General features: G+C 40.5%; 1 protein-coding gene across 11 annotated transcripts in view; it reads right to left on the bottom strand.

Moving 5' to 3' along the window:
* Positions 1-22,899, bottom strand: part of BRD8 (bromodomain containing 8) — a 1,923,539-nt gene that overhangs the window by 35,262 nt on the left and 1,865,378 nt on the right. For 9 of the 11 annotated variants that reach the window (XM_044069501.1, XM_044069500.1, XM_044069496.1 and 6 more), the window contains one exon: positions 18,480-18,524. The exons of 1 other annotated variant lie outside the window; for it this stretch is intronic. In XM_044069501.1, the coding sequence (XP_043925436.1) occupies positions 18,480-18,524 (45 nt within the window). Of the gene's footprint in view, positions 1-17,108; positions 17,148-18,479; positions 18,525-22,899 lie in introns of those variants that run through there. One more of the 11 variants, XM_044069497.1, reaches the window with a different exon arrangement.

The following is a 22,899-nucleotide window of genomic DNA, read 5'->3' as shown; positions in this document are numbered from 1 at the left end:
GTGTGAATACAAAAGTCTATGTAACACCTTTAAAGGGTTTCTACAAGAAGGACTGCACTCCCCACACCCTTTCTACTAGGATTGTTGTACTTCTGAGCAGTAAGATACCTTGAGATACTAAAACAATGGGCTCAGTATATACTCTCTCTAATCACATTAATAGCCCTGTTCTTTGCAGGATTACAATAGTGATGCACAGGGTATCACAGGCACTCGGTTACTATAATAAAACTTGTGGGGACAGCATCCTATACTGGCTCTATTACATATTAACAAGAACACTTACTTGGTTCTATGGAAGGTACTTCAGTAAGGCGGTGACAATGAATATTAATTTCACATACTGGTTTGTTGGGCATGTAGGTGGCAGGGGAAATAAGCTCCTTCTAGAAATGAGGAGAAACGCAAGGGCTAGTAGCCTTAACCAAGATAAGCAGTGGTGCTTACTATTCGCTCTTTTATTGAGGGATTTCCTTAACAACACTTTGATAACAGGCTACTGGATCCAGATATAAAACAAGACTGAACAGCTGCCCATACCTCTCAACCTCTTAGAGAAAGAAATCTGGACAAAGCCATAAATATAAGTGGGACAAAGGCCCAAAAACAGGGACAATTTTTAAATATTGCTCTTACAAACTTTCAAAGTTGATAGAATAACAGGTTTTACATTAGTGTGGATTTTCCGAAGGGCATGAAGTCTGAAACTCAAAGGTATGTCTTTATTTTCTGATGTCAGTCTTTAATGAGTTGCCACCAATTTGCCAGAAAACCACAAATTTATTAAAAATGGACCAAAAATATGAGGCATAAATCTGAGCATTCTGCAAAAAACTGTACAGTTGAGAGGTATGCAGCTGTCCTGTTTAATAATTCGTAAGTCTATTGATTGGACTAGATTGACTGCTAGTCTTAGGTTTTTCTGATTAAAAAATAAACAGAGAAAAGTCAAGTCTCAGGCAACTGCCACAAAGTATATATTTCTACACTATCAGTATAGATGGTGTCTTATGAGAGGAGAACAAAGCTTTTAAGGAACTATGTGAAGAAGACTTCACTAGATGATGGACGTGCACTGGTAGTAAAATAATCAAATCAAACAGAATTGCCAGTGAAGACTGACTAAAGATGATTAGATGCTTCACTATGTTAGAAAAACTATCGCTTTGTATTTAGAAGTGTACTACAAATTAAGTCACTGCTTTATCTCACAAGCACAAATTACCACTGCAGTTACAAGACAGTCACATTGTATGAACTGCAGTTTCAATAAAGGAAGTCAAAACAAATGTCAAAGATTTTGCGGTGTTTTACAGAAGACTTCTGCCAAAAGTCTCTCAGAATGTGCTAGAAATCTGAAAGCCAACTAATCATGAATGAAATGAAACTTACTCCGTTTTGATGTTACACAAAGCTATTTTGTTTCTTCATTTCTACCACAAAGTACTCATTATCCACATGGACAGAAGACAGTAAAGGAAATAACATTTTTCAGAGTGAATGTGTGGCTTTGCTACTACTGAATGGCAGGATAATTAGAAAAGAGCAGTAAAGATGATCAGTAGCTGCAATACCTGTACTACTAATGTCTAAAAGCCAGGTATGTTTTCAGAATAAGACCTTCTTAGCCTACATAAAGTTTCAACAATTCTTACTGGCAACCACACTGCATTCCAGTTAAGTATTCAATGATGAATGCCTACTTAAGAAAAATAACAGATGTACTCTTGCCTTAGCGGTTCATACAGGAGTACTAAGCTAGCTGCCCTTGCAGGACATTTTAAGTCTATCTGATTTCCCTTTTTGTGCTCAAATTAACCTATCATAAGTAATTAGACATTGGGCTTACCCATCCCATGGCTGATGATTATATATTACCCCTAACGGAAATAAATGGAATCATACCATAGGCAACTTGAGGGGACTCATGCATGGGATAAAGCATTTAGGAGCTGCCTCTCTCCATTAGTAAGACAAGTAGAAAGTTATAAGTTGCTCTGAGAGAGCAGGCTCTCTTTGATTGGGTTCATCCTCTCCAACAATCACAATACAGTAATTTTTCTCCTAAGAAGCTCCAGAAACATGGCTGCATGAGTCTTGTGCTAGTGCAGGCACTAATATCAAACACAGATTGCTTAAGTGAAACCATCACTGAGCCCATCAGCTGGTCACTAGTGGCTACAATGTACGCTTACTGTATAACAGGAAATATTTAAGATTTGAAAACTACATGTAAACAACTAGTAAATACTTTCTGTCTAAGACTGTGACAGCTGAAGGACATTAACGCTATCCTCAAACAGTCAGGCAATGGAAGAAAATTTGGAAACCATCGAGCACAGCACTCTGTAGATCATTCAATAATGGCCCTGCATACAATGGGATAGCCCAAGTGCATTTGGGATGCATCAAACAGGGTACTTCTAGAGATCAACTGACATGGTAATAAAGAATCTCTTGCATCTGACACTGGGGACCCCCCATAATACATCAATGAACAAGGTGAATCATAAGCAGTGATCCATGAGGACAGAAGCTACTACAGGATGGCTCAGGGACCAAAGTTCAGATGCTTGCTGAAAATGCGCATCAAAAGACCAACTGGCTATGACACAGGGCCACAGCTGGCTCATCTTGGTTCCGGTGCCAGTCCCTGAAATAGTACCCATCTTCTCAGCTTTTCAAGTACAGAGCAAAAAAAAAAAAAAAAATATATATATATATATATATATATATATATATATATATATATATATATATATACTGTACCAGTCAGTTTACTACAGAAAGATCCGCGTCCGAAGCTCTTCCATTTAAGATCCAAAAAATAAAATAAAAAAAAATCTCCCCCCTTATGCTTTGTGCCTAGGACAACTGCTCCCTTCACCCCATCTTTGCTAAGACTCTGTTATGGTACAGATATCTGTGATAAAAACATAACTAAAGCAAGAACTGTAAAAAAACCTACTGCATTTTCCAATGTCTGGTTCACTAACTGGTGGCAAAAAAATGCATTTAGAAATCTGCTTAAAAAAGTTTTGGCTAGTGTGAGCTCTTCTATCCCCAGAGAGAAGACAACAATGTTCTGGTCTTCTTAACTTGTGCAGTGCTTCAGGTAAAACTTCACTGGACAGTGTACTTCCAGGGTGTGAAGGATTCTGCTCCTTTGTTTCTGCCTCAACAAAGAAAACAGAGACATGGACGGACTGGTTCAGGGAAGAATCAGAAAGCATTTCATGCAGGAATCCATTTTTTCGACCAGTAGCAATTCTCTACACACAAGGGCCTGTACATCCAAGATTGTGTAAGAAGATGTGATGGCCACCATAAAAAGAACATGTATTTTCCAAAAGACTGACCTTCAAGGCTGTAAAATCAAGGGATTTAAATGTGGGTGGAAAAGACTGCCAATTGTGAGCTTCAGATTCTACAAAGGGTGGCATTTTTCAAAGGCAAGCAGATATAGCATTCGCTTAAGAAACTCTGCTAGGCCACAAGCCTACTCTTCATAAGATCATGATGGGGCAGAGGCAGCTCATGAATACACATTGATCAAGAAACAGTTGAAGCTCAAGTCACAGACAAGCCTGAGATACCAAAGAAAGACCCATGACTGTTGATCAGTGTACAGTATTGGCTTACACCCTCAAAATCAAGAACTTCTACATGAAAAAGCAAGTCTGCCTAGTGAAAAGCTTCATGGACGTTTCAATCAGGGTCCCAAAAGGTTGGAAGTTTCAGTGAAATCAGAGGATCAAAAGTAGGAGGCATGCACTGAGTTGGAGCTGGCTGTCATCCAAAACCACAGATGACTACTATGGATAATTCTGGAAGAGTTTGCTATATCCTCAGAAATGACAGCCTGAAACCACATACTTTTCAGCTACCATACAACAATTACAGTTAGTTTTTTTTTTCTTTCTTTCCTGAACATTGTGAAAAGATGTGCTTTATAAGAGGAAATGGATGGAAGGTATACAGGAATCTCTCAATGCTAAAGGAAGGAAACACAAACTCAACTTGCTCTAACACACTGAGAAGGATAGGGTGAGAAAGTATGGTCAATTAAGAACTTACAATAACTGAAGACACTTAAGTATGTTCACAAATGGACTTCAAGGACAGGATGACTGCCAGATTCAAACCTCACCACTAAAGGGAGGTATAGACAGATTTGCTGTTTACCGTGGCTTGTTTCTAGATTCTAGGAATCTCTGAATCTAGCATTTTATCTTCCAGTTACTGGGAAAGGGATTCTTGGTTGAACCCACAGAAGACTCCTTCCTGGAATCCAAGGACACCATATCTGGATCAGCAACTGGATTCTTACAGAGAAATGGGAGTCTGGCTCAAACAATGCACTGGTGAATGCATCCTCCAGGGCTTCTCTCAGTGAAGAAATAGTTAGGGATGCCTCCACCAGGAGACTGATCGCCAGTGGAGTACCCCAGGTCTCCATGTTGGGCATGCTCCTGTTTAGCATCTACTTCTCAGAAGTCAAAGCTAATGTCAAAGGCCTCTGGCTCACTAAGTTCATAGATGACTGTAAACTGGGAGCTATCAAAGATTCCCCTTATGTCACTAACCTCTTACATGAGGGTCTAACACAAATGACTGGTGCCACAGATTAAGGACACTGCTGTCCAGTACTTGTCCTTTCTTATTTATGTATATTATAGTTTAACTATTTAACTGCACCTCAGCTGGTTAATTTAGACCTGCCTGCGTACCACCAGGACTTATTAATAATCCTTCCCTGCTCATCTATTTCTCTCCTTATTCTCTTAGTTCCAATTTTATTTTTTCTCCTTTTCCATATCGTTTAAGTCTGCCTACTATACCTCTGTTTGTTTTTTCTGGTTCCACTATCTTTCAGTGTTAGCCAGACTGCCACAAGCACCCCTTTACACTCCCCTTTCCTCTACCTCTATCTAGGCATCTTATCTTTTCACAGCTCTATATTTTTCTATTCTATTTTTTCTCTTTTCTTCTTTCTTTGCGTCTCCTCTCACTCATTTACACCCCTTTCCCAACTACTCAGTACCATCTATGCTGCCTGTGTGATAAGACATCCAGAAATTAAAATGTTTGATATAATTCTGTCATAACTTACTTTTCTGATAGTTTTTTTGTGTAAAACACTTCTCTCATCTTGGTTCACTCCGCTCCCCTAATCTACCCCCATTCCCACCCATCCCCACTTACTCTAGATTTATCTTTCTCCACCTCTATACAGCTCCTCCCACTCTACCCTATTTACCCTATCATATTTCTCTTCCCATTTATAACCCCACCTCTATACAGCTCCTCCCACTCTACCCTATTTACCCTATCATATTTCTCTTCCCATTTATAACCCCACCCTATCTCCTTCTCTAAACCTCCATAGATACACCTAACATTCCATCTCCCATCCTTCCTCCTTCCACATCCCTCCCACCTTTGACAGCTTTTACAATCTACTCCAGCTCGTGTACTCTCTTTCACTTTACTTTTCTTTCCCCCTTATCTCACTCCTTTTGTCCTTTTTATCTGAAACTTACCTATCTATTACACTCAAGCCTCACCCACTCACAATCAATTCCTCCCTCATCATGCTATACCTCTACCTTTCCACCCCCCCCTACTTTTATTCCTCACATTCTTAACTTCCTATCATATAAGACTCTACTACCCACAACTATCTCCAACACTTTCACACCCATTAATCCACAAGGGAAATCCCCTACCCTTCTTAATCTCATCCTCTCTGTATATCTCCTACATACAATTCCATAAAATCAAAATATCTATACTCACTCCTACCTCCGTCAAATTCAAGCATAGATCCTTCACTTATTACTTTACCATACTAAACCAACTCTCGTAACAACAAGTCTTCTGCTAGATGGGGACATCCACCCCAATTCTACCCCACCACTCCTTCACACCCCACCTCCATCACTCCACCCACCATAAACCATCCTCCCCATCCCTCAAGTGCCAAACACCTCACTATCTACTCCACAAATATACAAAGTCTTCTTCTTTCGGCTGTTCCCGTTAGGGGTCACCACAGCGGATCACCCGTTTCCATTTCTTCTTGTCCTCTGCATCTTGCTCTGTCACACCAACCACCTGCATGTCCTCTCTCACCACATCCATAAACCTTATCTTAGGCCTTCCTCTTTTCCTGTTACTTGGTAGCTTCATCATTAGCATCTGTTTCCCAATATACTCCGCATCCCTTCTCAGCACATGTCCAAACCAACGTAATCTTGCCTCTCTGGCTTTGTCTCCAAACCTTCCAACCTGGGCTGACCCTCTAATATACTTATTCCTAATCCTGTCCACCCTCGTCACACCCAGTGCAAATCTTAACATCTTTAACTCTGCCACATCCAGCTCAACCTCCTGCCTTTTTGTCAATGCCACTGTCTCCAACCCATATAACATAGCTGGTCTCACTACCCTCTTGTAGACCTTCCCTTTCACTCTTACAGGTACTCGTCTGTCACAAATCACTCCTGACACTCTTCTCCACCCACTCCATCCTGCCTGTACTCTCTTCTTCACCTCTCTTCCACACTCACCGTTACTCTGAACTATTGACCCCAAGTATTTAAACTCATCCACCTTCGCCACCTCTACTCCTTGCATCCTCACCATTCCTCTATCCTCCTTCTCATTCACACACATATATTCTGTCTTAGTCCCGCTGACCTTCATTCCTCTTCTCTCTAGAGCATATCTCCATCTCTCCAGGGTCTCCTCCACCTGTTCCCTACTCTCACTACAGATCACAATGTCATCTGCAAACATCATAGTCCATGGGGACTCCTATCTGATCTCATCTGTCAACCTGTCCATCACCATTGCAAATAAGAAAGGGCTCAGAGCTGATCCTTGATGTAACCCCACGCATCCGTCACTCCCACTGCAGACCTCACCGCTGTCACACTACCCTCGTACATATCCTGTACCACTCTTACATACTTCTCCGACACTCCTGACTTCCTCATACAATACCACAACTCCCCTCTAGGCACCCTGTCATATGTTTTCTCCAAGTCTACAAAAACACAATGCAACTCCTTCTGACATTCTCTGTACTTCTCCATCAACACTCTCAGAGCAAACATTGCATCTGTAGTGCTCTTTCCCGGCATGAAACCATACTGCTGTTCACTAATCATCATGTCCCTTCTTAACCTAGCTTCCACTACTCTTTCCCATAACTTCATGCTGTGACTGATCAATTTAATCCCTCTGCAGTTACTACAGCTCTGCACATCACCCTTATTCTTAAAAATCGGTACCAAAACACTTTTTCCTCCATTCCTCAGGCATCCTCTCACTTTCCAAGATTTCATTAAACAATCTGGTTAAAAACTCCACTGCCATTTCATCTAAACACCTCCATGCTTCCACAGGTATGTCATCTGGGCCAACAGCCTTTCCATTCTTCATTCTCTTCATAGCTATCCTTACTTCCTCCTTGCTAATCAATTGTACTTCATGATTCACTATCCCTACATCATCCAACTTTCTCTCCCTCTCATTCTCTTCATTCATCAACCCCTCAAAGTACTCTTTCCATCTCCTCAACACACTCTCCTCGCTTGTATGTTTCCCTCATTATCCTTTATCACCTTTACCTGTTGCACATCTTTCCTAGCTCGGTCCCTCTGTCTAGCCAATCGGTACAGGTCCTTTTCTCCCTCCTTAATGTCCAACCTTTCATACAACTCTTCATATGCCTTATCCTTAGCCTTCACCACCTCTCTCTTTGCCATGCACCTCATCTCCTTATACTCCTGTCTACTTTCTTCATCTCTCTGACAATCCCACTTCTTCTTTGCCAATCTCTTTGCCTGTATACTCTTCTGTACTTCCTCATTCCACCACCATGTCTCCTTGTTATCCTTCCTCTGTCCCGATGTGATACCAAGCACCTTTCTAGCCATCTCCCTTACTAGCTCTGCTGTAGTTACCCAGCTATTTGGTAACTCTTCACTGCCACCCAGTGCCTGTCTTAACTCATCCCTGAACTCCACCTCACAATTACCCTTTTTCAATTTCCACCATTTGATCCTTGGTGCTGCCCTCACACTCCTCCTCCTCTTCTTGATCACCAACGTCATCCTACAAACCACCATCCTATGCTGCCTAATTACACTTTCTCTGGCCACCACTTTACAGTCTCCAATCTCCTTCAAACTGACCCTCCTACATAAGATATAATCCACCAGTGTGCATCTTCCTCCACTCTTGTATGTCACCTTATGCTCCTCCCTCTTGTTAAAATACGTATTCACCACAGCCATATCCATCCTTTTCGCAAAGTCCACTACCATCTGACCTTCTGCATTCCTTTGTTTAACACCATACCTACCCATCACTTCCTCATCCCCACTGTTCCCTTCACCAACATGCCCATTTAAATCTGCTCCAATCACCACTCTCTCACCCTTGGGTACAGTCATCACCACTTCATCCAATTCACTCCAAAATGTTTCTTTCTCATCCATTGCACACCCAACTTGAGGAGCATATGCACTAACAACATTAATCATTACACCATCAATTTCCAGCTTCATAAGCATCACTCTATCCGACACTCTTTTCACCCCAAAACACTCTTCGCATACTGTTCCTTCAGAATAACTCCTACGCCATTTCTCCTCCCATCCACACCATGATAAAACAATTTGAACCCACCTCCGATACACCTAGCCTTACTCCCCTTCCATCTGGTCTCTTGCACACATAATATACCAACCTTCCTTCTGTCCATCATATCTGCTAGCTCTCTCCCTATACCAATCATACTGCTGACATTCAAAGTTCCGACCCCCACTACCACAGTCCTAGCCTTTCTACTCTCTTCCTGCCTTCGGCCATGCCTTTCACCTCTTCTCCTCCTTCGGCCAACAGTAGCCCAATTTCCACCAGCACCCTATTGGCTAACAGTACTGGTGGCGGTCGTTGTTAACCCAGGCCTGTCTACTTAATAAAATAACTGACTTGCATTCCTGGACAGCCCACTATGCTCCACACATCTTATTAGAAACATGGCTAAAACTACACATATCAAACACTAAAATCTTACCCCCCAGCGACATCTATTGCCACAACAGACACTCCAAAAAAGGGGGGAGGGGTTGCAATCCTCTACTCTGAGCAACTTAACTTATCACCCTACCCCATACCTGTCCCTGACTTCCACCCAACATAACTACTTATCCTTAACTGTCACTTAACCCCCCCCAAAAAAATTGCTATAGCTGCCATCTATATACCTCCTGAAAACAATATTCACATCTTTGAACTTATCCTGTCACTGATCTCTCTCCATATACCTTAAGAAACTATAATCCTAGGGGATGTCACCACTGACTGAAAAAAAAACTAACATCCAACTCTCCCAATCTTAGCATCAACCTCCATGGCTTCAATCAACTAATCAGAACATCCAGTCACTTAAAACACCAATCACTGTTCCATCCTGGATTGGATCTTTGTTTCCCACCCTAATCTCCACTATAACACTGGCACTCTACCTGACTCCCTAAGTGACCACCTCCCTACTTATGTACAAAGGCACTGTCTTCAAATTCCCAGGTCCCACGTGTACAGAGACTACCGCAACTCTCCTGCTTCAGTGCTGATACCTTTAATAATAGGCTCTCAAAAGTTAACTGATCTAACCTCCTACACCTTCCCCTCAACGACGCAGTTCTACAATTCAACTATACTTTCTCCTCGATATACTTAACTCCCTAGCATCCCTAAGGAAAATTAGAATTAAAGCTAACCATGCCCCCTGGCTAATAAAAGATACTCACACCCTTATGAAAAAAAAGAGACAACACTTGGAAACAATGACTAAAAAACAAATCCAATATGATACTCCAAAAATACAAAGAACTTAGAAACCTCACCAAAAAGGAAATCAACAACAATAACAAAAAATTCTACTTTGATGCAAAAACCACCCACCACTCTACTCCAAAAAAAATTTGGCACACCATGAATAAAATCCTCCATCCTGCAGTACCTACTACTCCAAACTGCTACCTTATCAATACTCTTCAAGAAACTGCCTCGCTACTTAACTCTTATTTCATTGATCTATCCGCAAACTAACCAACTCAGACTAAAATAATACAGCTCCCCTCTCCTCTCCCACTACTAAAACCACCCCCTTTTATCTTAAACCAGTCCCTCTTGCTTATATAAAATCTCTTCTGCTTAAACTAAAACCTTGCTCTCTCTTCTGACAACCTGCCTCCCCTCTTTCTTAAACTTTCAGCCAACTCTGTAGCCTACCCTATCTCAATACCTGTAAACAGATCAATCCAAGAATCCTCTGTCACTGACATTTGGAAATCTTCCTACACTATACCACTACACAAAGGAGGTAAATCCACTGATCCTTCTAATTTTAGACCCATAGCCATACTGCCCCCTCTGTCTAAAACACTTGGAAACTGCAAACACAATCAGCTTCTGAAATACCTAACTCAGGAAAACCTTCTGACAACTCAACATGTCTTTATGCCTAATCATAGTACCTCCACTGCACTTCTATCTTTCACTCGTACTGTCACAGAGACCAGAGACAAAACCTACTGGTGTTCTGTCTTTTCAAAAGCCTTTGATACTGTTTCTCACTCTAAACTACTAACCAAACTGTCTGATAACAACCTCTCCAGCTTCATGATTCACTGGTTCTCTAGCTACCTTACTAATAGGTTACAGTCAGACGGCAAAACTTCTGCTCCATTTTCTTCCTATCCAGACTGGAGATCCTCAAGGCTCTATTCTAGGACCTCTACATTTCAATATCTGTACCAATAACCTCCACTCATCCTGCTCCACCTCCTCCCTTATACAATACACTGATTAATCTACTCATCTCCATCTTAGACAGCATCACTAACCTTCACTCTACTACTCAAAGCTCATTTCTCACCATCGAAAAATGGCTCACTTATAACCAACTCATCCTTAATCCTAAAAAAACTAAACTCCTTCTCTTTCTTCCTAAATCTCTCTCTCTCTCTCCCATCATAAACCACCTTCACAATCTCATCACTTAAAAATGCTATTAATACACAAGAACCCCACAATAAGCTCCTCTGCACCATAATTGCCAACCAATTAAAATTTGACCTACATATTTACCAGTGTATTAAAACGACACATCAAAAACTGGAACTTCTGTATAGAAATAAAAAAATTCCTGTCGCCTGACTCCAGACCCTCTCTGGCACAAGCATTCCTCCTGCCCTGCCTCCTCTATGCCTCTCCTATTTTTACTCACTTACAAGCCACTTTATTAACCAAACTTGAACAAACATATAACAAAATAGCTAGGTTTGCCAGCAACCAACCATACAAATCTCACCACTGCCTTGCTCTAAAATAATTCTAATGGCTTGAATTCCCCCAACTACTGCTCTTACCCCAGCTTCATATCACTCACTCCTTAATTAATAAACCCTCGGCCAGTCCCTCTCTATCCACTCTAATATCCCTCTATACTTCTACTCGTACTCTCCATAGCTCCGATCAACTCCTTCTTGACATATACAAACCTAATAAAAAATATAGGCAAACTACTTTACAAGAGAACAGTGTTCCAAGCCTGGAACAAACGTCCCCCAAATATCTAAAACACCAAATACACCAACAGCTTCAAAAAAGAAATGAAAAACTACCTTGGTAATCAAGCTCCTGCCCATGCCAAGACCCTACCTAACCCCCCCCCCTTTACCCATAACTTAGACCTCTATAGTATATAGCTCGTATATACCTTATCTGCCCAACAAGAAGTTTACAGCTGCTCTTTGTACACATATTCTATATAAATAGTAACACTTCTTTTCTAGGTTGCCCAACAAGACTTTTACTTTTCTTTAACACAATAGAACACTCACGTGGATACTAACTGGTATGCTCTAATTAACATAGGTACTTTTATTTTTCTTTTCTTCTTATCTCCTACTTACTCTGGTCTTGCTTCATTCCTGAAAACTTACCATTTTGACCTTGTACAAACATTTTATATGTGTTGTTAAGTTAGAATATTTGTACTGCTTTGATTTTATCTTGTACAAACTTTTCATGTAGTTTGGTAATTTGTATGTTTGTATTGCTCTGAACTGTACGTAAATTGTGCAATATGTTGGAGCTTTTCTCCTCGGGTCTCCACTGAAAATGGGCCTTTGGCTCAGTTGGACTAACCTGGATAACAAATAACAAATAAATAAAATAAATAATAAATAAATAAAACTCAACATGAAGAAATGCATTACAGTGCCCTTTAGGAAATCATGCACCTAAGCTTATTACTCCACTGATAAAAACACCACCAAGACTTGATCTGATGGTTAGAGATCTGGGAACATTTGTAGACAGTAATCTGGCCTTCGACCAACATACAGCCAAGACAGTAAGAAAATCACTGTATGTCATCCAACTCATAAGCAAATGTATGGCTTTCAAGTCCAAAGAAGTTATAGTACCACTCTACACCTTCTCAGAACCATCACTAAGTATAATGCCCCCTTTGGCATGTACTTAACCAGGCACTTACAACAGTTGGAATGCCCTCAAAGGCTTCCACCATCAGAATCTGGGGTATGAATACCCTGCCCTAGAAAGATCACCTTAAGGCCCTATCTCTGTACTCAGTCTCCTACAGATTACAGACAGGAGATCTATGCCTAGCATACAAGGCCTCCACAGATGCAGCTCTGGTGGATCTCTTGCACACCTGCAAAACAAACAGCCAGAAACACTAGATCCAAGGATCTAAACTTTGCCTGTGACATAAACAGAGCATGCTGGGAGACTGATATGTGTCTCAATGGATCCCCACTCTATGGAATAACCTCCCCATCTACATGAGTTCATCCCTGACCCTATTCAAGAAAAGTTTGATCACTGGATGGGAAATTGCAAATTCACCCGCGAACTGGCCCCCAAGTCTCTGACAGACAGAAGTTGACAGCAAGTACAGTGATCTCCAACATGTCCTCCCACATAACCCTTAGCTACCTCTTTACTAACCCAAAACGGGGTTGGGTTGCATGGCTATACGTGTGGTGGTAGTTAGCTTAGAATAAACCCATGAACCTATGTTAAAAGTACTCTAAACCTTTTCAGTGCATCAAAGTAGTCTTTAGACTCTCAAATCAAGAAATCCTATATTCTGCTGAGGGGTTTCACAAATGAGAAATCCACTGATGGGGAGGCAGAGGACAGAATGTACTTGGTGTTGGATTCAAAAAAATGATGGAAGGATAACTGATCCACATAGATCAGATCCAACAGCCTAAGAATAAGAGTGTGATTACTCGGGGGGTTGCTTCCATTTCTATTTTCAAGATACAGACCCCCGACATTTACTGTTGCTTTGATAATGGCTGAAAATTCTTGAGGAAAAGTACAAAGTCCTAAGTCAACTTCATCAGGTCTTGTCAAGGAGTTTGTGAGGAGGGCCCAACCTGCTCAAGATTAGGTAAGACTGAAGAAGTCCAAGGCTTGGACATTTTGAGGACCCCATTTTCGGAAATGCTGACTGCCTTAGAGGTCTCTGGTTATGGGTAGAGCTGCTGACTTAATTTTTTTTTTTGCCTCAAATGTCCTCATGCGCCCAAACTGAGGGAATACTCCCCTCACCCATGGTTACTAAAGCACAGAAGTCAGAACCAGATGCCCACAGAAAGGCTTCTAGACTGACCAAATGCTACAGGACCTTAGCTTAGTAGTCAGTATCATGGTGACCTGCTGAGAGGCATCAGAATTGGGAATTGCAAAAGTGCCTCACCAGACTCACTGTCAACTCTTGTATGGCTTTCAGACTCAGTGGATACATCAATGGCTTCTCAGGATTTCTTTTTTCTTTGGTACTTATCACCATGTTTTTTTTTTTTTAAGAGTTGTATTCACAGATGATTTGCTTGATCCCATAGCATCCATGGACAACACATGAAACCTCTTTTGATTTAGACAGTCCTGGAGAGATTTGACTCTCCACTTCATGGATTTCTGGCTGATCATAACACACGGGGGACAGGGGGTGACATCATGCTTCATCCATAAACACAGCAACAGTGCCTAGGAAGGTCATGTTGGATTTCTTTCCTACAAACAATGAGGTTAATAACTTTAGAAAATGGTTATCCCTGATACTCCAACACTTCACAGTCACAAACAAGCAAAACAAATTATTAAACAACACCTTTTCCACCAAAGGGGTACTCATCTGTACTCTGGAAGCCAGGCCAAACTGATAAACTGATGATGCTCATTACTTACACTGACAACATTGACAACATGGTGTGAATGGATGCACCTCATACATCAAAGATGTGCAGATGCCCACAGTGGGAAGGCATTTGCCTAGCCATGAGGGGGAATGTGAAAAGCTCTGCAAGTCAGGCTTCTGTGGCAGAAGTCACAACTGCTAGCACTACTGAAAAAACAAACAATATGATAAACATCAGAGTTTCCCTAACTGGCAAAGAGATGGATTCCCTAGAGTATCCAGTTTCTGGAAGATTTAGCCTAGACACAGCTTCTGAACAAACAACTCCGGGGGGGGGGGGGCTGGAAAAGCAGGACAGAGGATCCACAAGCATATTCACCTTCCACCAGCACATGAACTGCTGTGAGACAGAGGTCTCTAAGAGAGTTCTATGGCTGTCTGTCAGACACCCACCTTTCTGCAAAGTGAGAACTACATGATGCCCTCTTACTTGTTTGGTTTCTACATGATATCTATCTGTTGCCAGAATTAATTAGGAGGTGCTCTAGGTACAGCCAATTCTACATGGCTTTGAGAACTGGGAAGAATATCCTGTTCTATCTGTTTCATATGGGGTCCCAAATCCAGGGGAATGCTGTCTCCTTCTCTGTGAAAGAGTTGAGATGTTCTCAAGACCCAGGCAACAAATTATTAGTCAGAAGGCTATACAGAGGTATGGTTGTAGAAGTAGAAGGATCACTAAAAGTTTGATGGAAACTCTCCATCACTCTAGGACCTAGCAACATGGGTTTGGCACCAGAAGAAGCTTCCCAAGTACAAGGCGGGCTGTGCAAACAGATATCTCACAATCCACTGCAATAATGGGATCCCCAAGTGTGCAGCTGTTATCATAAACATTGCACCAGCCATGAAGCCCAGAAGTTTCAGCAGAATCTGAGTTTGGGCTCTGCACTGCAACCTCACCCATGCTGCCAGTGTCATAGTCTCATGCACCCCCTCAGAGGGATAAACGAGCATGGATGAGGAATGTCCAGCTCCGCAGTTAAAAAGTCAATCCTTTGAGACTGAAAGAAGTCCTATCTGACTCTGTTTTACAGTCAAGAGATTCAAGGGAGAATATAATGACATCCACCAAACACTGCTTCCAGGCAGTCTTTTAAAAAGGGAAACTGACATAGGATGATCTAGCAGAACTTCCCCCCACAAAACTTTGGTCAACAATCCCTGTTAGGACTGTAGGAAATACCATAGTAAAGGAATCCTCTTCACTGAATAATCCACATCCCATAGATGTATGACTTCAGAGACCACTTCCAAGGACAGGCAAGCTGGCTTTGTGTATCAGCCAGTCAAAAGAAGGCCAGATGCTGTCTACATCCAAACCCTGCACAGAGGAAGCCAGCCTTTACTTCAGACCCCCTCAACATATAAAGAATGGCTCATACCTTTGTTATCTGAGGAAGAACTCATTACCTTCAAGGTTCAAAATGTTATATTAACAACAAACTTAGCTCTGGAAGTCCAGACTATGGCCTACCCTCCAAGCAATGGCACCTTGGCTGGGTGGTCACAAGTATACTTTGCAGAACTGCTTACAGACAGCAGACCTCAAAACTTTCTACCGATAGAGCAGACTCCCCATCCACATAAAACAAAGTTCATCTTTGTCCATATTCAAATGCAACCTTGATCTATGGGGACGGGAAACAGAAAATGTACCCCAAGACATTCTGCTTGTACTACTGAAGGACAAAGGCAGCTCCTAAATAATTTATTCCATGCATGGCTCCCCTCAAATTACCTACAGTATGATCCCAGTTATTCTCATTAGGAATAATATACAATTATCGACCCTGGAAGGTTAAGGCCAATCTATAACCAAATGGGATATGGGATATATATATATATATATATATATATATATATATATATATATATATATATATATATTGGCTAGGCTTAAATTGTCCCACAAGGAAAGCTCGCCTATTACCTTACTTATGAACCTATAATGTACATTAGGGTCAAGATCCAATCTGGGCAATTGACAGAACAGAATTGGCAGGTTCATTACAGACCCAAGCTTAAATAGCTGGCAAGTGATATCACCTGGCACATACACACCCCCCCCCAAGCACAGACATTTCTGAGAAAAAATAATCTGCTTGAGTGGTACCCTATCACTTACCCTTTGTGGAGGGTCCCCAATGTCAAATAACAGTTTAACAGACTGTTAAGAATAAATCAAACGTGTTTTGACAGCCCAGCATGAACAAAAAAAAAAAAAGCTGCATCTGGTCGTAAAAGTCTATTTTATCAGACTACTACAGACTACAGTGAATTTTATATAAGACAATGTCTTAATATTCTGTTACGTGCAATCTGAAACTGGATTTCAATGATCTTGTAAAGGAGGAGATCAGGACCTAACAGGTTATTAACTACAATAACACAAGGTTAATAGAGTGTCATAGCTGCATACAAGATAACATGGGAGTCTGACTACAGGGCTGATGTTATCTGTGAGACACTGCAAACCAGAAGCAAGTCTTAGGAATTCCTCATGTGCACAAGCACACCAAGCCCTGGTACTGCTATACACATACAAAGTATGACAAAGTCCTGAATGCCTGTCATGCATAAGTAGAAAAGATTATAACCTGACACTACACCCTATGGGATACTTTTCCAGTTCAACAGTTTGCCACATTTAACAAGAAAAAATGAAGATCAAACAATCCATTATTTACAATTAGCATATATCAGACCTTAACAGGCAGTAATATAGAATAGAAGAGAATAAATCTTAAAAGTCTATCTACGATAAGGCTTACCACTTAAGCCCATCATATACAAATCAGGATTACATCTGGTTGGTTTGCCTGATCTAATAAAAGGAAAACAAACATTAATAGTCCATCGTACTCATCAGCAAACCATATCACCAAGTTCATAATATAACCAAAGATTCTGTCAGTCATTTGTATACTGAAACAACAGCCATAAATGGCAGTCTACCATATGCAAAAGTGCATCAGGTCTCAGTCATGCAAGTAAAACACAATAAGACTTGATACTTTAAAATTGTACCATGCATGATGCGACCAGGCCATGTGCCATTTTTATCAACGCATTTGAAACAATCTTAAGTGCACTTGAAAACAAGAGTTATCAGATACTAAGAAACAGTCATGTAAATTTCCTGAATTAAAACTTTGAAACTGCCCACATTACTTTAGAAACGGCATCCTTTACAAGACCAGGAAGTACATTAAGAATAAGACCAGATGAGTAGTGAATGGCTAGTCATGCAAAGAAAGGCAAAATTTGAGATTAATCCAATACAGTGTAGAGTTCAAGGGCATCAAGCTGAGTCACCACTGATTTACAAGATTTGATTAGCTGGCCACAGCATCAGAATGCCATCCAGGAAGGGAGATGTCAGTAACAACTAATTAGCTTGACTTCCATATGGGAAGGAAACGGGAATAAGCAGAAGTACTAACCTCTGAAAAAGACCTGGGGGATTCGTTGCATGGGCTTCCAATACTGATTGTGCCAGTTTCATCAACAGGACTTCGGCCTGTAATAACATATGCTCTGTAAGCCTGCATTTGAGTCCTAAACTGTGCATAAGTTTAAGGAAGGGCGATAACTGGGTATGGTAAAAACAGAAATTTGTTCTCTAGACAATGGCTGAACAAAGAAGACATTACTAAGCCATCTCTCCTAAATGCAACCCTAAGGTATATGGGGCCTAAACAATTAACAGAAAAAAAAAATAAACCATGTTATACTGTTCTGAAATACCAGTCTATATGAATGGTCCGTGTTATATTCTGGCAGTCTATTATAGTCAATGTAATCAAATTAGGCTTCAACAACTTGTCATGACCAACAGCATCAGATACTGCTACAACATCCATTTGTAGACATCAGAATCTAAGAGAGACTTGACTGGAAGCCTCCCTTGTGCTACAGGACTAGAAAGAACAATATGCAGAATAAAGCCAGACCAAGTTCAAATAGTCATCCTTCAAGAAACATTACAACAATCTGATTAAAGAAACAACTCTTCATTAATGACATCAGAGCATTCAAACTTCAGAAGGTTTAACCAGTTGTGAAGTGTTAGAGAGGTTGTGAACTCCCCCTTCCAGTACACTCCAGGTTGTGAAACCATTAAAGAGAAATCATGCAACATCCATTCCATACTTACAAAGAGAGAGAGAAGGAAGGCAGGAGAGCCCATGGGGACACTGTCCTGTTAAAGGACAAACAGAAACATCAATCAGTTGCCATGGAATCTCACAAAGATGCACATACAAAAGCATGTGCGTATATACACTCACATACAAGAGACTTACAATTGCAGTAAAAACACAGAAATAAACATTCAGGTCCAAACAGATCAAGACTTGCATTTTAGCTTTTGAACAGTGATTAATCCACCACTTTAAATAATGCATGGTTTAAGTTTGTGTTCTGGCCCCTGACATCTCTGTGTTTTCTTTACATAATTATCTCAAACTTCTCTGCAGATTTTTGGAAGAGACAAAAGCTTCTGAGATAGCAGGTACACCAAATAGTTATCTAAACTTTACCACTACCCCAAACAATTTGAAAAACTGGTACAAGAATGATACACATTTAGCATCCTCAGAACAAATGGGTAAACAATGACAATAGTAGGTTACCCTCTATTTCAAGCAAGTTTCTTTTTCAGTGTATATAGGAGTCAACTGCTCCAAAAGCTTTCAGTCAATCCCTCATAAATCTGGAAATGAAGCAACATAGACACAGCCAGTTATCATGCCATGACAGTAACCCATGGGTATGTTTGCTTATGTGGATTAATCACTGAACAGTGTGGTTCCTAAGGCACATGTACCTGCTATGCTATAACAATCTCCCCTAGGAAGTGCCAGTAGTAAAAGGTGCAGTATCCCTGGCTCACAGTGGGGTTGGAAGTAACTTCCCAACATCTCTGAAGACCCAGTACAAATGGTAATAAAACCAGAAACTGGATTATTAAACACCTTTTTTAATGAAGAGAATGGCATTTTGTTGAAAATGTAAATCTATATGTACCAGTAATTAATTTTTACATTTCCATAAAAGACTGATTCTTGCTGAATCTAATTATAGCCAATAAGTCAAAAGCCAATTATGTTTTTCTGTTCAAGAAACCATGCTCATCTCACTACTGTTTAAGTAATGGAGGTAGGTTCCATAAGAATTCTGACAAAGTTAAACAAAGGCAAGTTATTACATACCTTATTGTAAATTCGATCTTCTAAGGGTGTTCAGTTAGCAGCCCAATTATTAAAAAAAAAAAAAAAACTCCTGGTCCTATGGGTTGGAATTCAGGTATTAAATTCCAAAGCATTCAATGCCTAGAAGGGCACTCCTCTTCCTCTTTGTCCTGATGTCGAAGTGACAAAAAAGGCTTCCATAAAAAGAAGGGGTGTGTCTTTATCCTCAGTTCTTTCCCCATCATAAGAATGAATCTCGTCAGGAATGAGACAGCAGCCACCTTCTAAAGATGTAGCTTTTGTGTGTGTGCGTGTGGAGGGGAGGGGGGAGTTGTTCAGTTATAGGATGGGAAACTACACTGATAAATGAACACTCCCAGATGATCTGGATAAGGAGAACCACACCCAGACTCAAAAAACATGTTTATTTCATCATGGTTTGGTGCTTCCTACATTTTAACACCACTCTGGGTCTATTTACAGATTTTTAAATATTTTTATAAGTAATTTCTGAGTCTGACATCATGGGGTCTGGCATCTTGAAGTAATTCTGATTGTTCAGTCTGCCTCTAAATATCCCAAAACGCAGTGTTCATCTGTAAAAAGTTATATCATGCAGGCCTCTTTCTTCCTAAAACTCCCCTCACTGCATTGATTTTACATGCATACACTGCTGTCTTTCAGTCAGTTAGTTTTAAGTAACATTTCACGCCGTTCAATGACTACTTAAAACACAAACAGGGCAAATGCCACAAAACAGACTTTCAAAGTGCTTTTTACCTGGTTCTTTTTAGAATGGCTAAACTGCATTTTTTTATGAAGCCTGAATTATACTACTTTTACTCATCTCCCATCCCTCTTCACACCTAACTTCTCTAGCTATCAAAGTGCTAAGGGTAATTTGAGCTGTTACCTGCTGTGACTGACAGCTCTCAGCAGGAGACTTGACTCGTACTGTTTCCTTGTTCTAGCCTTTACTTTCTGTATGGGTAGGGGAAGGACCAGGGAGCTGTGACATCACAGCATGGGTGGATTTTTAGGACAGTCATGGTGATGTCAGTTTGGGAAGGCAACTGGCCAGAAAACTACCTGTATTCAGTGGCCTTGATGACATTAATAAATTGGAGACTGCAGCAAGGGTGGGATAAAAGTTTTCTGAAAGTGAAACCACCACGTTATAGTAAGGTACTGTTCTAGTGGAGAGAAACAGTCAATTTAAAATATTTGAAATGCTGTGTTGTTGTTTATTCATAGCTGGAACAATAAATAGGGAGAAAAAGGTCAGAGAAGTTGAGCATTTAATAACAGAATTCTGCTGTTGTCCTTTAAGATAAGATAAGAACCAATTATCTTCAGTGGGGATATTCAGTCAGTATTTCTTTAAAAACCAGAGGACCAACCACGGCTCGGTGTACAACAACTTTAGTAAAACAAAAAAGAGTAAGCAGTTTCACGACTTTCCAGTCACTTCTTCAGACTCAAATACAATAAAACAGATACCAAAGCACTTAAAAAGATTGCCCAGTGTTAAGCAATTAACTAATTAGTCAGCTTAAAGGCATACCTGCAGATACTACTAAAAAAAAATCTACATTTCACACAGACAATTTGTCAACATACAGGTACACATACACATACACTAAAGAATAAAAATACTTAAGTCAGTGGGGGAGTGTGGTCGTACGCAATAATGGTTTATTAGATAGAGCATTTACATAAAAGGAGTGGGGGAGCGTGCGTGTACACAATACTGGTTTAATAGATAGAGCATCATTATCATCTTTTATCTGCATTAAAATGTACTATCCATCTGAGCTCAGCTAATTCTGTTTTATTCTTAATATCTCCTTTCCTCGAGCTCTCTCTAACTATCTCAAGTACAAAGAGTTTGAAAAGTGTGATGCGAACCATACTCCTTAGTATGTCTGGCCAGTATATTACTCCATTTATTATTCCTAATATCTGTTAAATGTTCTATAACAGGTTCCCTTAAAGATCTGTTTGTTTTTCTTATATAAAATGCTAAACATTCCAAACATTCCATGCAGTAACTGTAATATACTACATTTTTAGTAGCACATTCTGCATAAAAAGTATGCCTCATCGCTATGCCTTTATGTGTAAATGATGGTCCTGCATGTATGGAACTACAAGCACGGCAATTCCTACAAGAATATGTTCCTTGTCTCTGTGAGGTAACAAGTGGTTTCCATATTTGTTGTGCCTAGAGGTTTAAGGATCCTTAGAATGCCAACATATGGTGATATATATCCCACTTTATTGAGAGATTGGCAAGCCCTGAACATTAGAACCATAATGGAGTATATGCGATTACTTATCGCTTTATTGTATGTGTACCTCTATGTTGACAAGGTGTGTGTGTGAAATGTAGATTTTTTTTAGTAGTATCTGCAGGTATGCCTTTAAGCTGACTAACTAGTTAATTGCTTAACAGTGGGCAATCTTTTTAAGTGCTTTGGTATCTGTTTTACTGTATTTGAGTATGAAAAAGTGACTGGAAAGTCGTAAAAGTGCTTACTCTTTTTTTGTTTTATTAAAGTTGTTGTACACCGGGCTATGTTTGGTCCTCCTTGGTTTTTGAAGAAATATTATTATTTTACTTGCAGAGGACCTTCACCTAGTTTCTGCTCTTTTTCTGATAGTATTCAGTCAGTAGTTGACACTACCATAGACTAATCACTCTGGATATTCACATTCTGCCCCCACCCCCAATCAAGGAAACCACCGTGAAAAACTTTTCAAAAGCAAACTTCACACTACTTAAGACCGAGGTGGAAAGGTTCACAGCCCCCATGCTAAAGGACAACGCTGTCCAAGCTGCTGAATCCCTTACAAAGGCACTCTATGAGCATCTGCAAGAATGCATGCATTGTGCTATCCCAAGCAAAAGCAAGACTCACTCCTCCAAGAAAAGCAAACCAGTCTGGTGGACCCCTGCCATAAACAAGCTATACAATAGAAGGAGGAAACTAGTGCAGAAAAGAGTAAAATCCCAAGAAGGAAAGACATCCCTGATCAGTATCAGCAAGAAACTATGATCCCTCATAAAATCATCCAAGGCTAGCTTTGAAAGAAAAACTGCCAAGGACTCCAAAGATAACCACAAAGCATTCTTTAGCTATGTCAAGAACCTAAGTGGAAACTCTCAGATCTGCTCTGAGTTAGTGCAGAATGGCACAAAATACACTGAACCGACTGATACTGCCAACATTCTGGCAGACAGGTTTAGTGCAAACGTCACCCCCCTCTCACCCCCTAAAGGGCCCATAACCTTACCAGAAGAATGTAGTGCCCCAGCAATCACTGACACACAGGTTAAAACAGTCGTATCCAAAGTCAAAAATACAGCTTCAATGGGACCAG

Source organism: Protopterus annectens, chromosome 4.part0 (assembly GCF_019279795.1).
Source record: "Protopterus annectens isolate FY-2018-M chromosome 4.part0, PAN1.0, whole genome shotgun sequence".
Taxonomy (NCBI): Eukaryota; Metazoa; Chordata; order Ceratodontiformes; family Protopteridae; genus Protopterus; species Protopterus annectens.
This window is presented reverse-complemented; position numbering and strand designations above follow the sequence as displayed.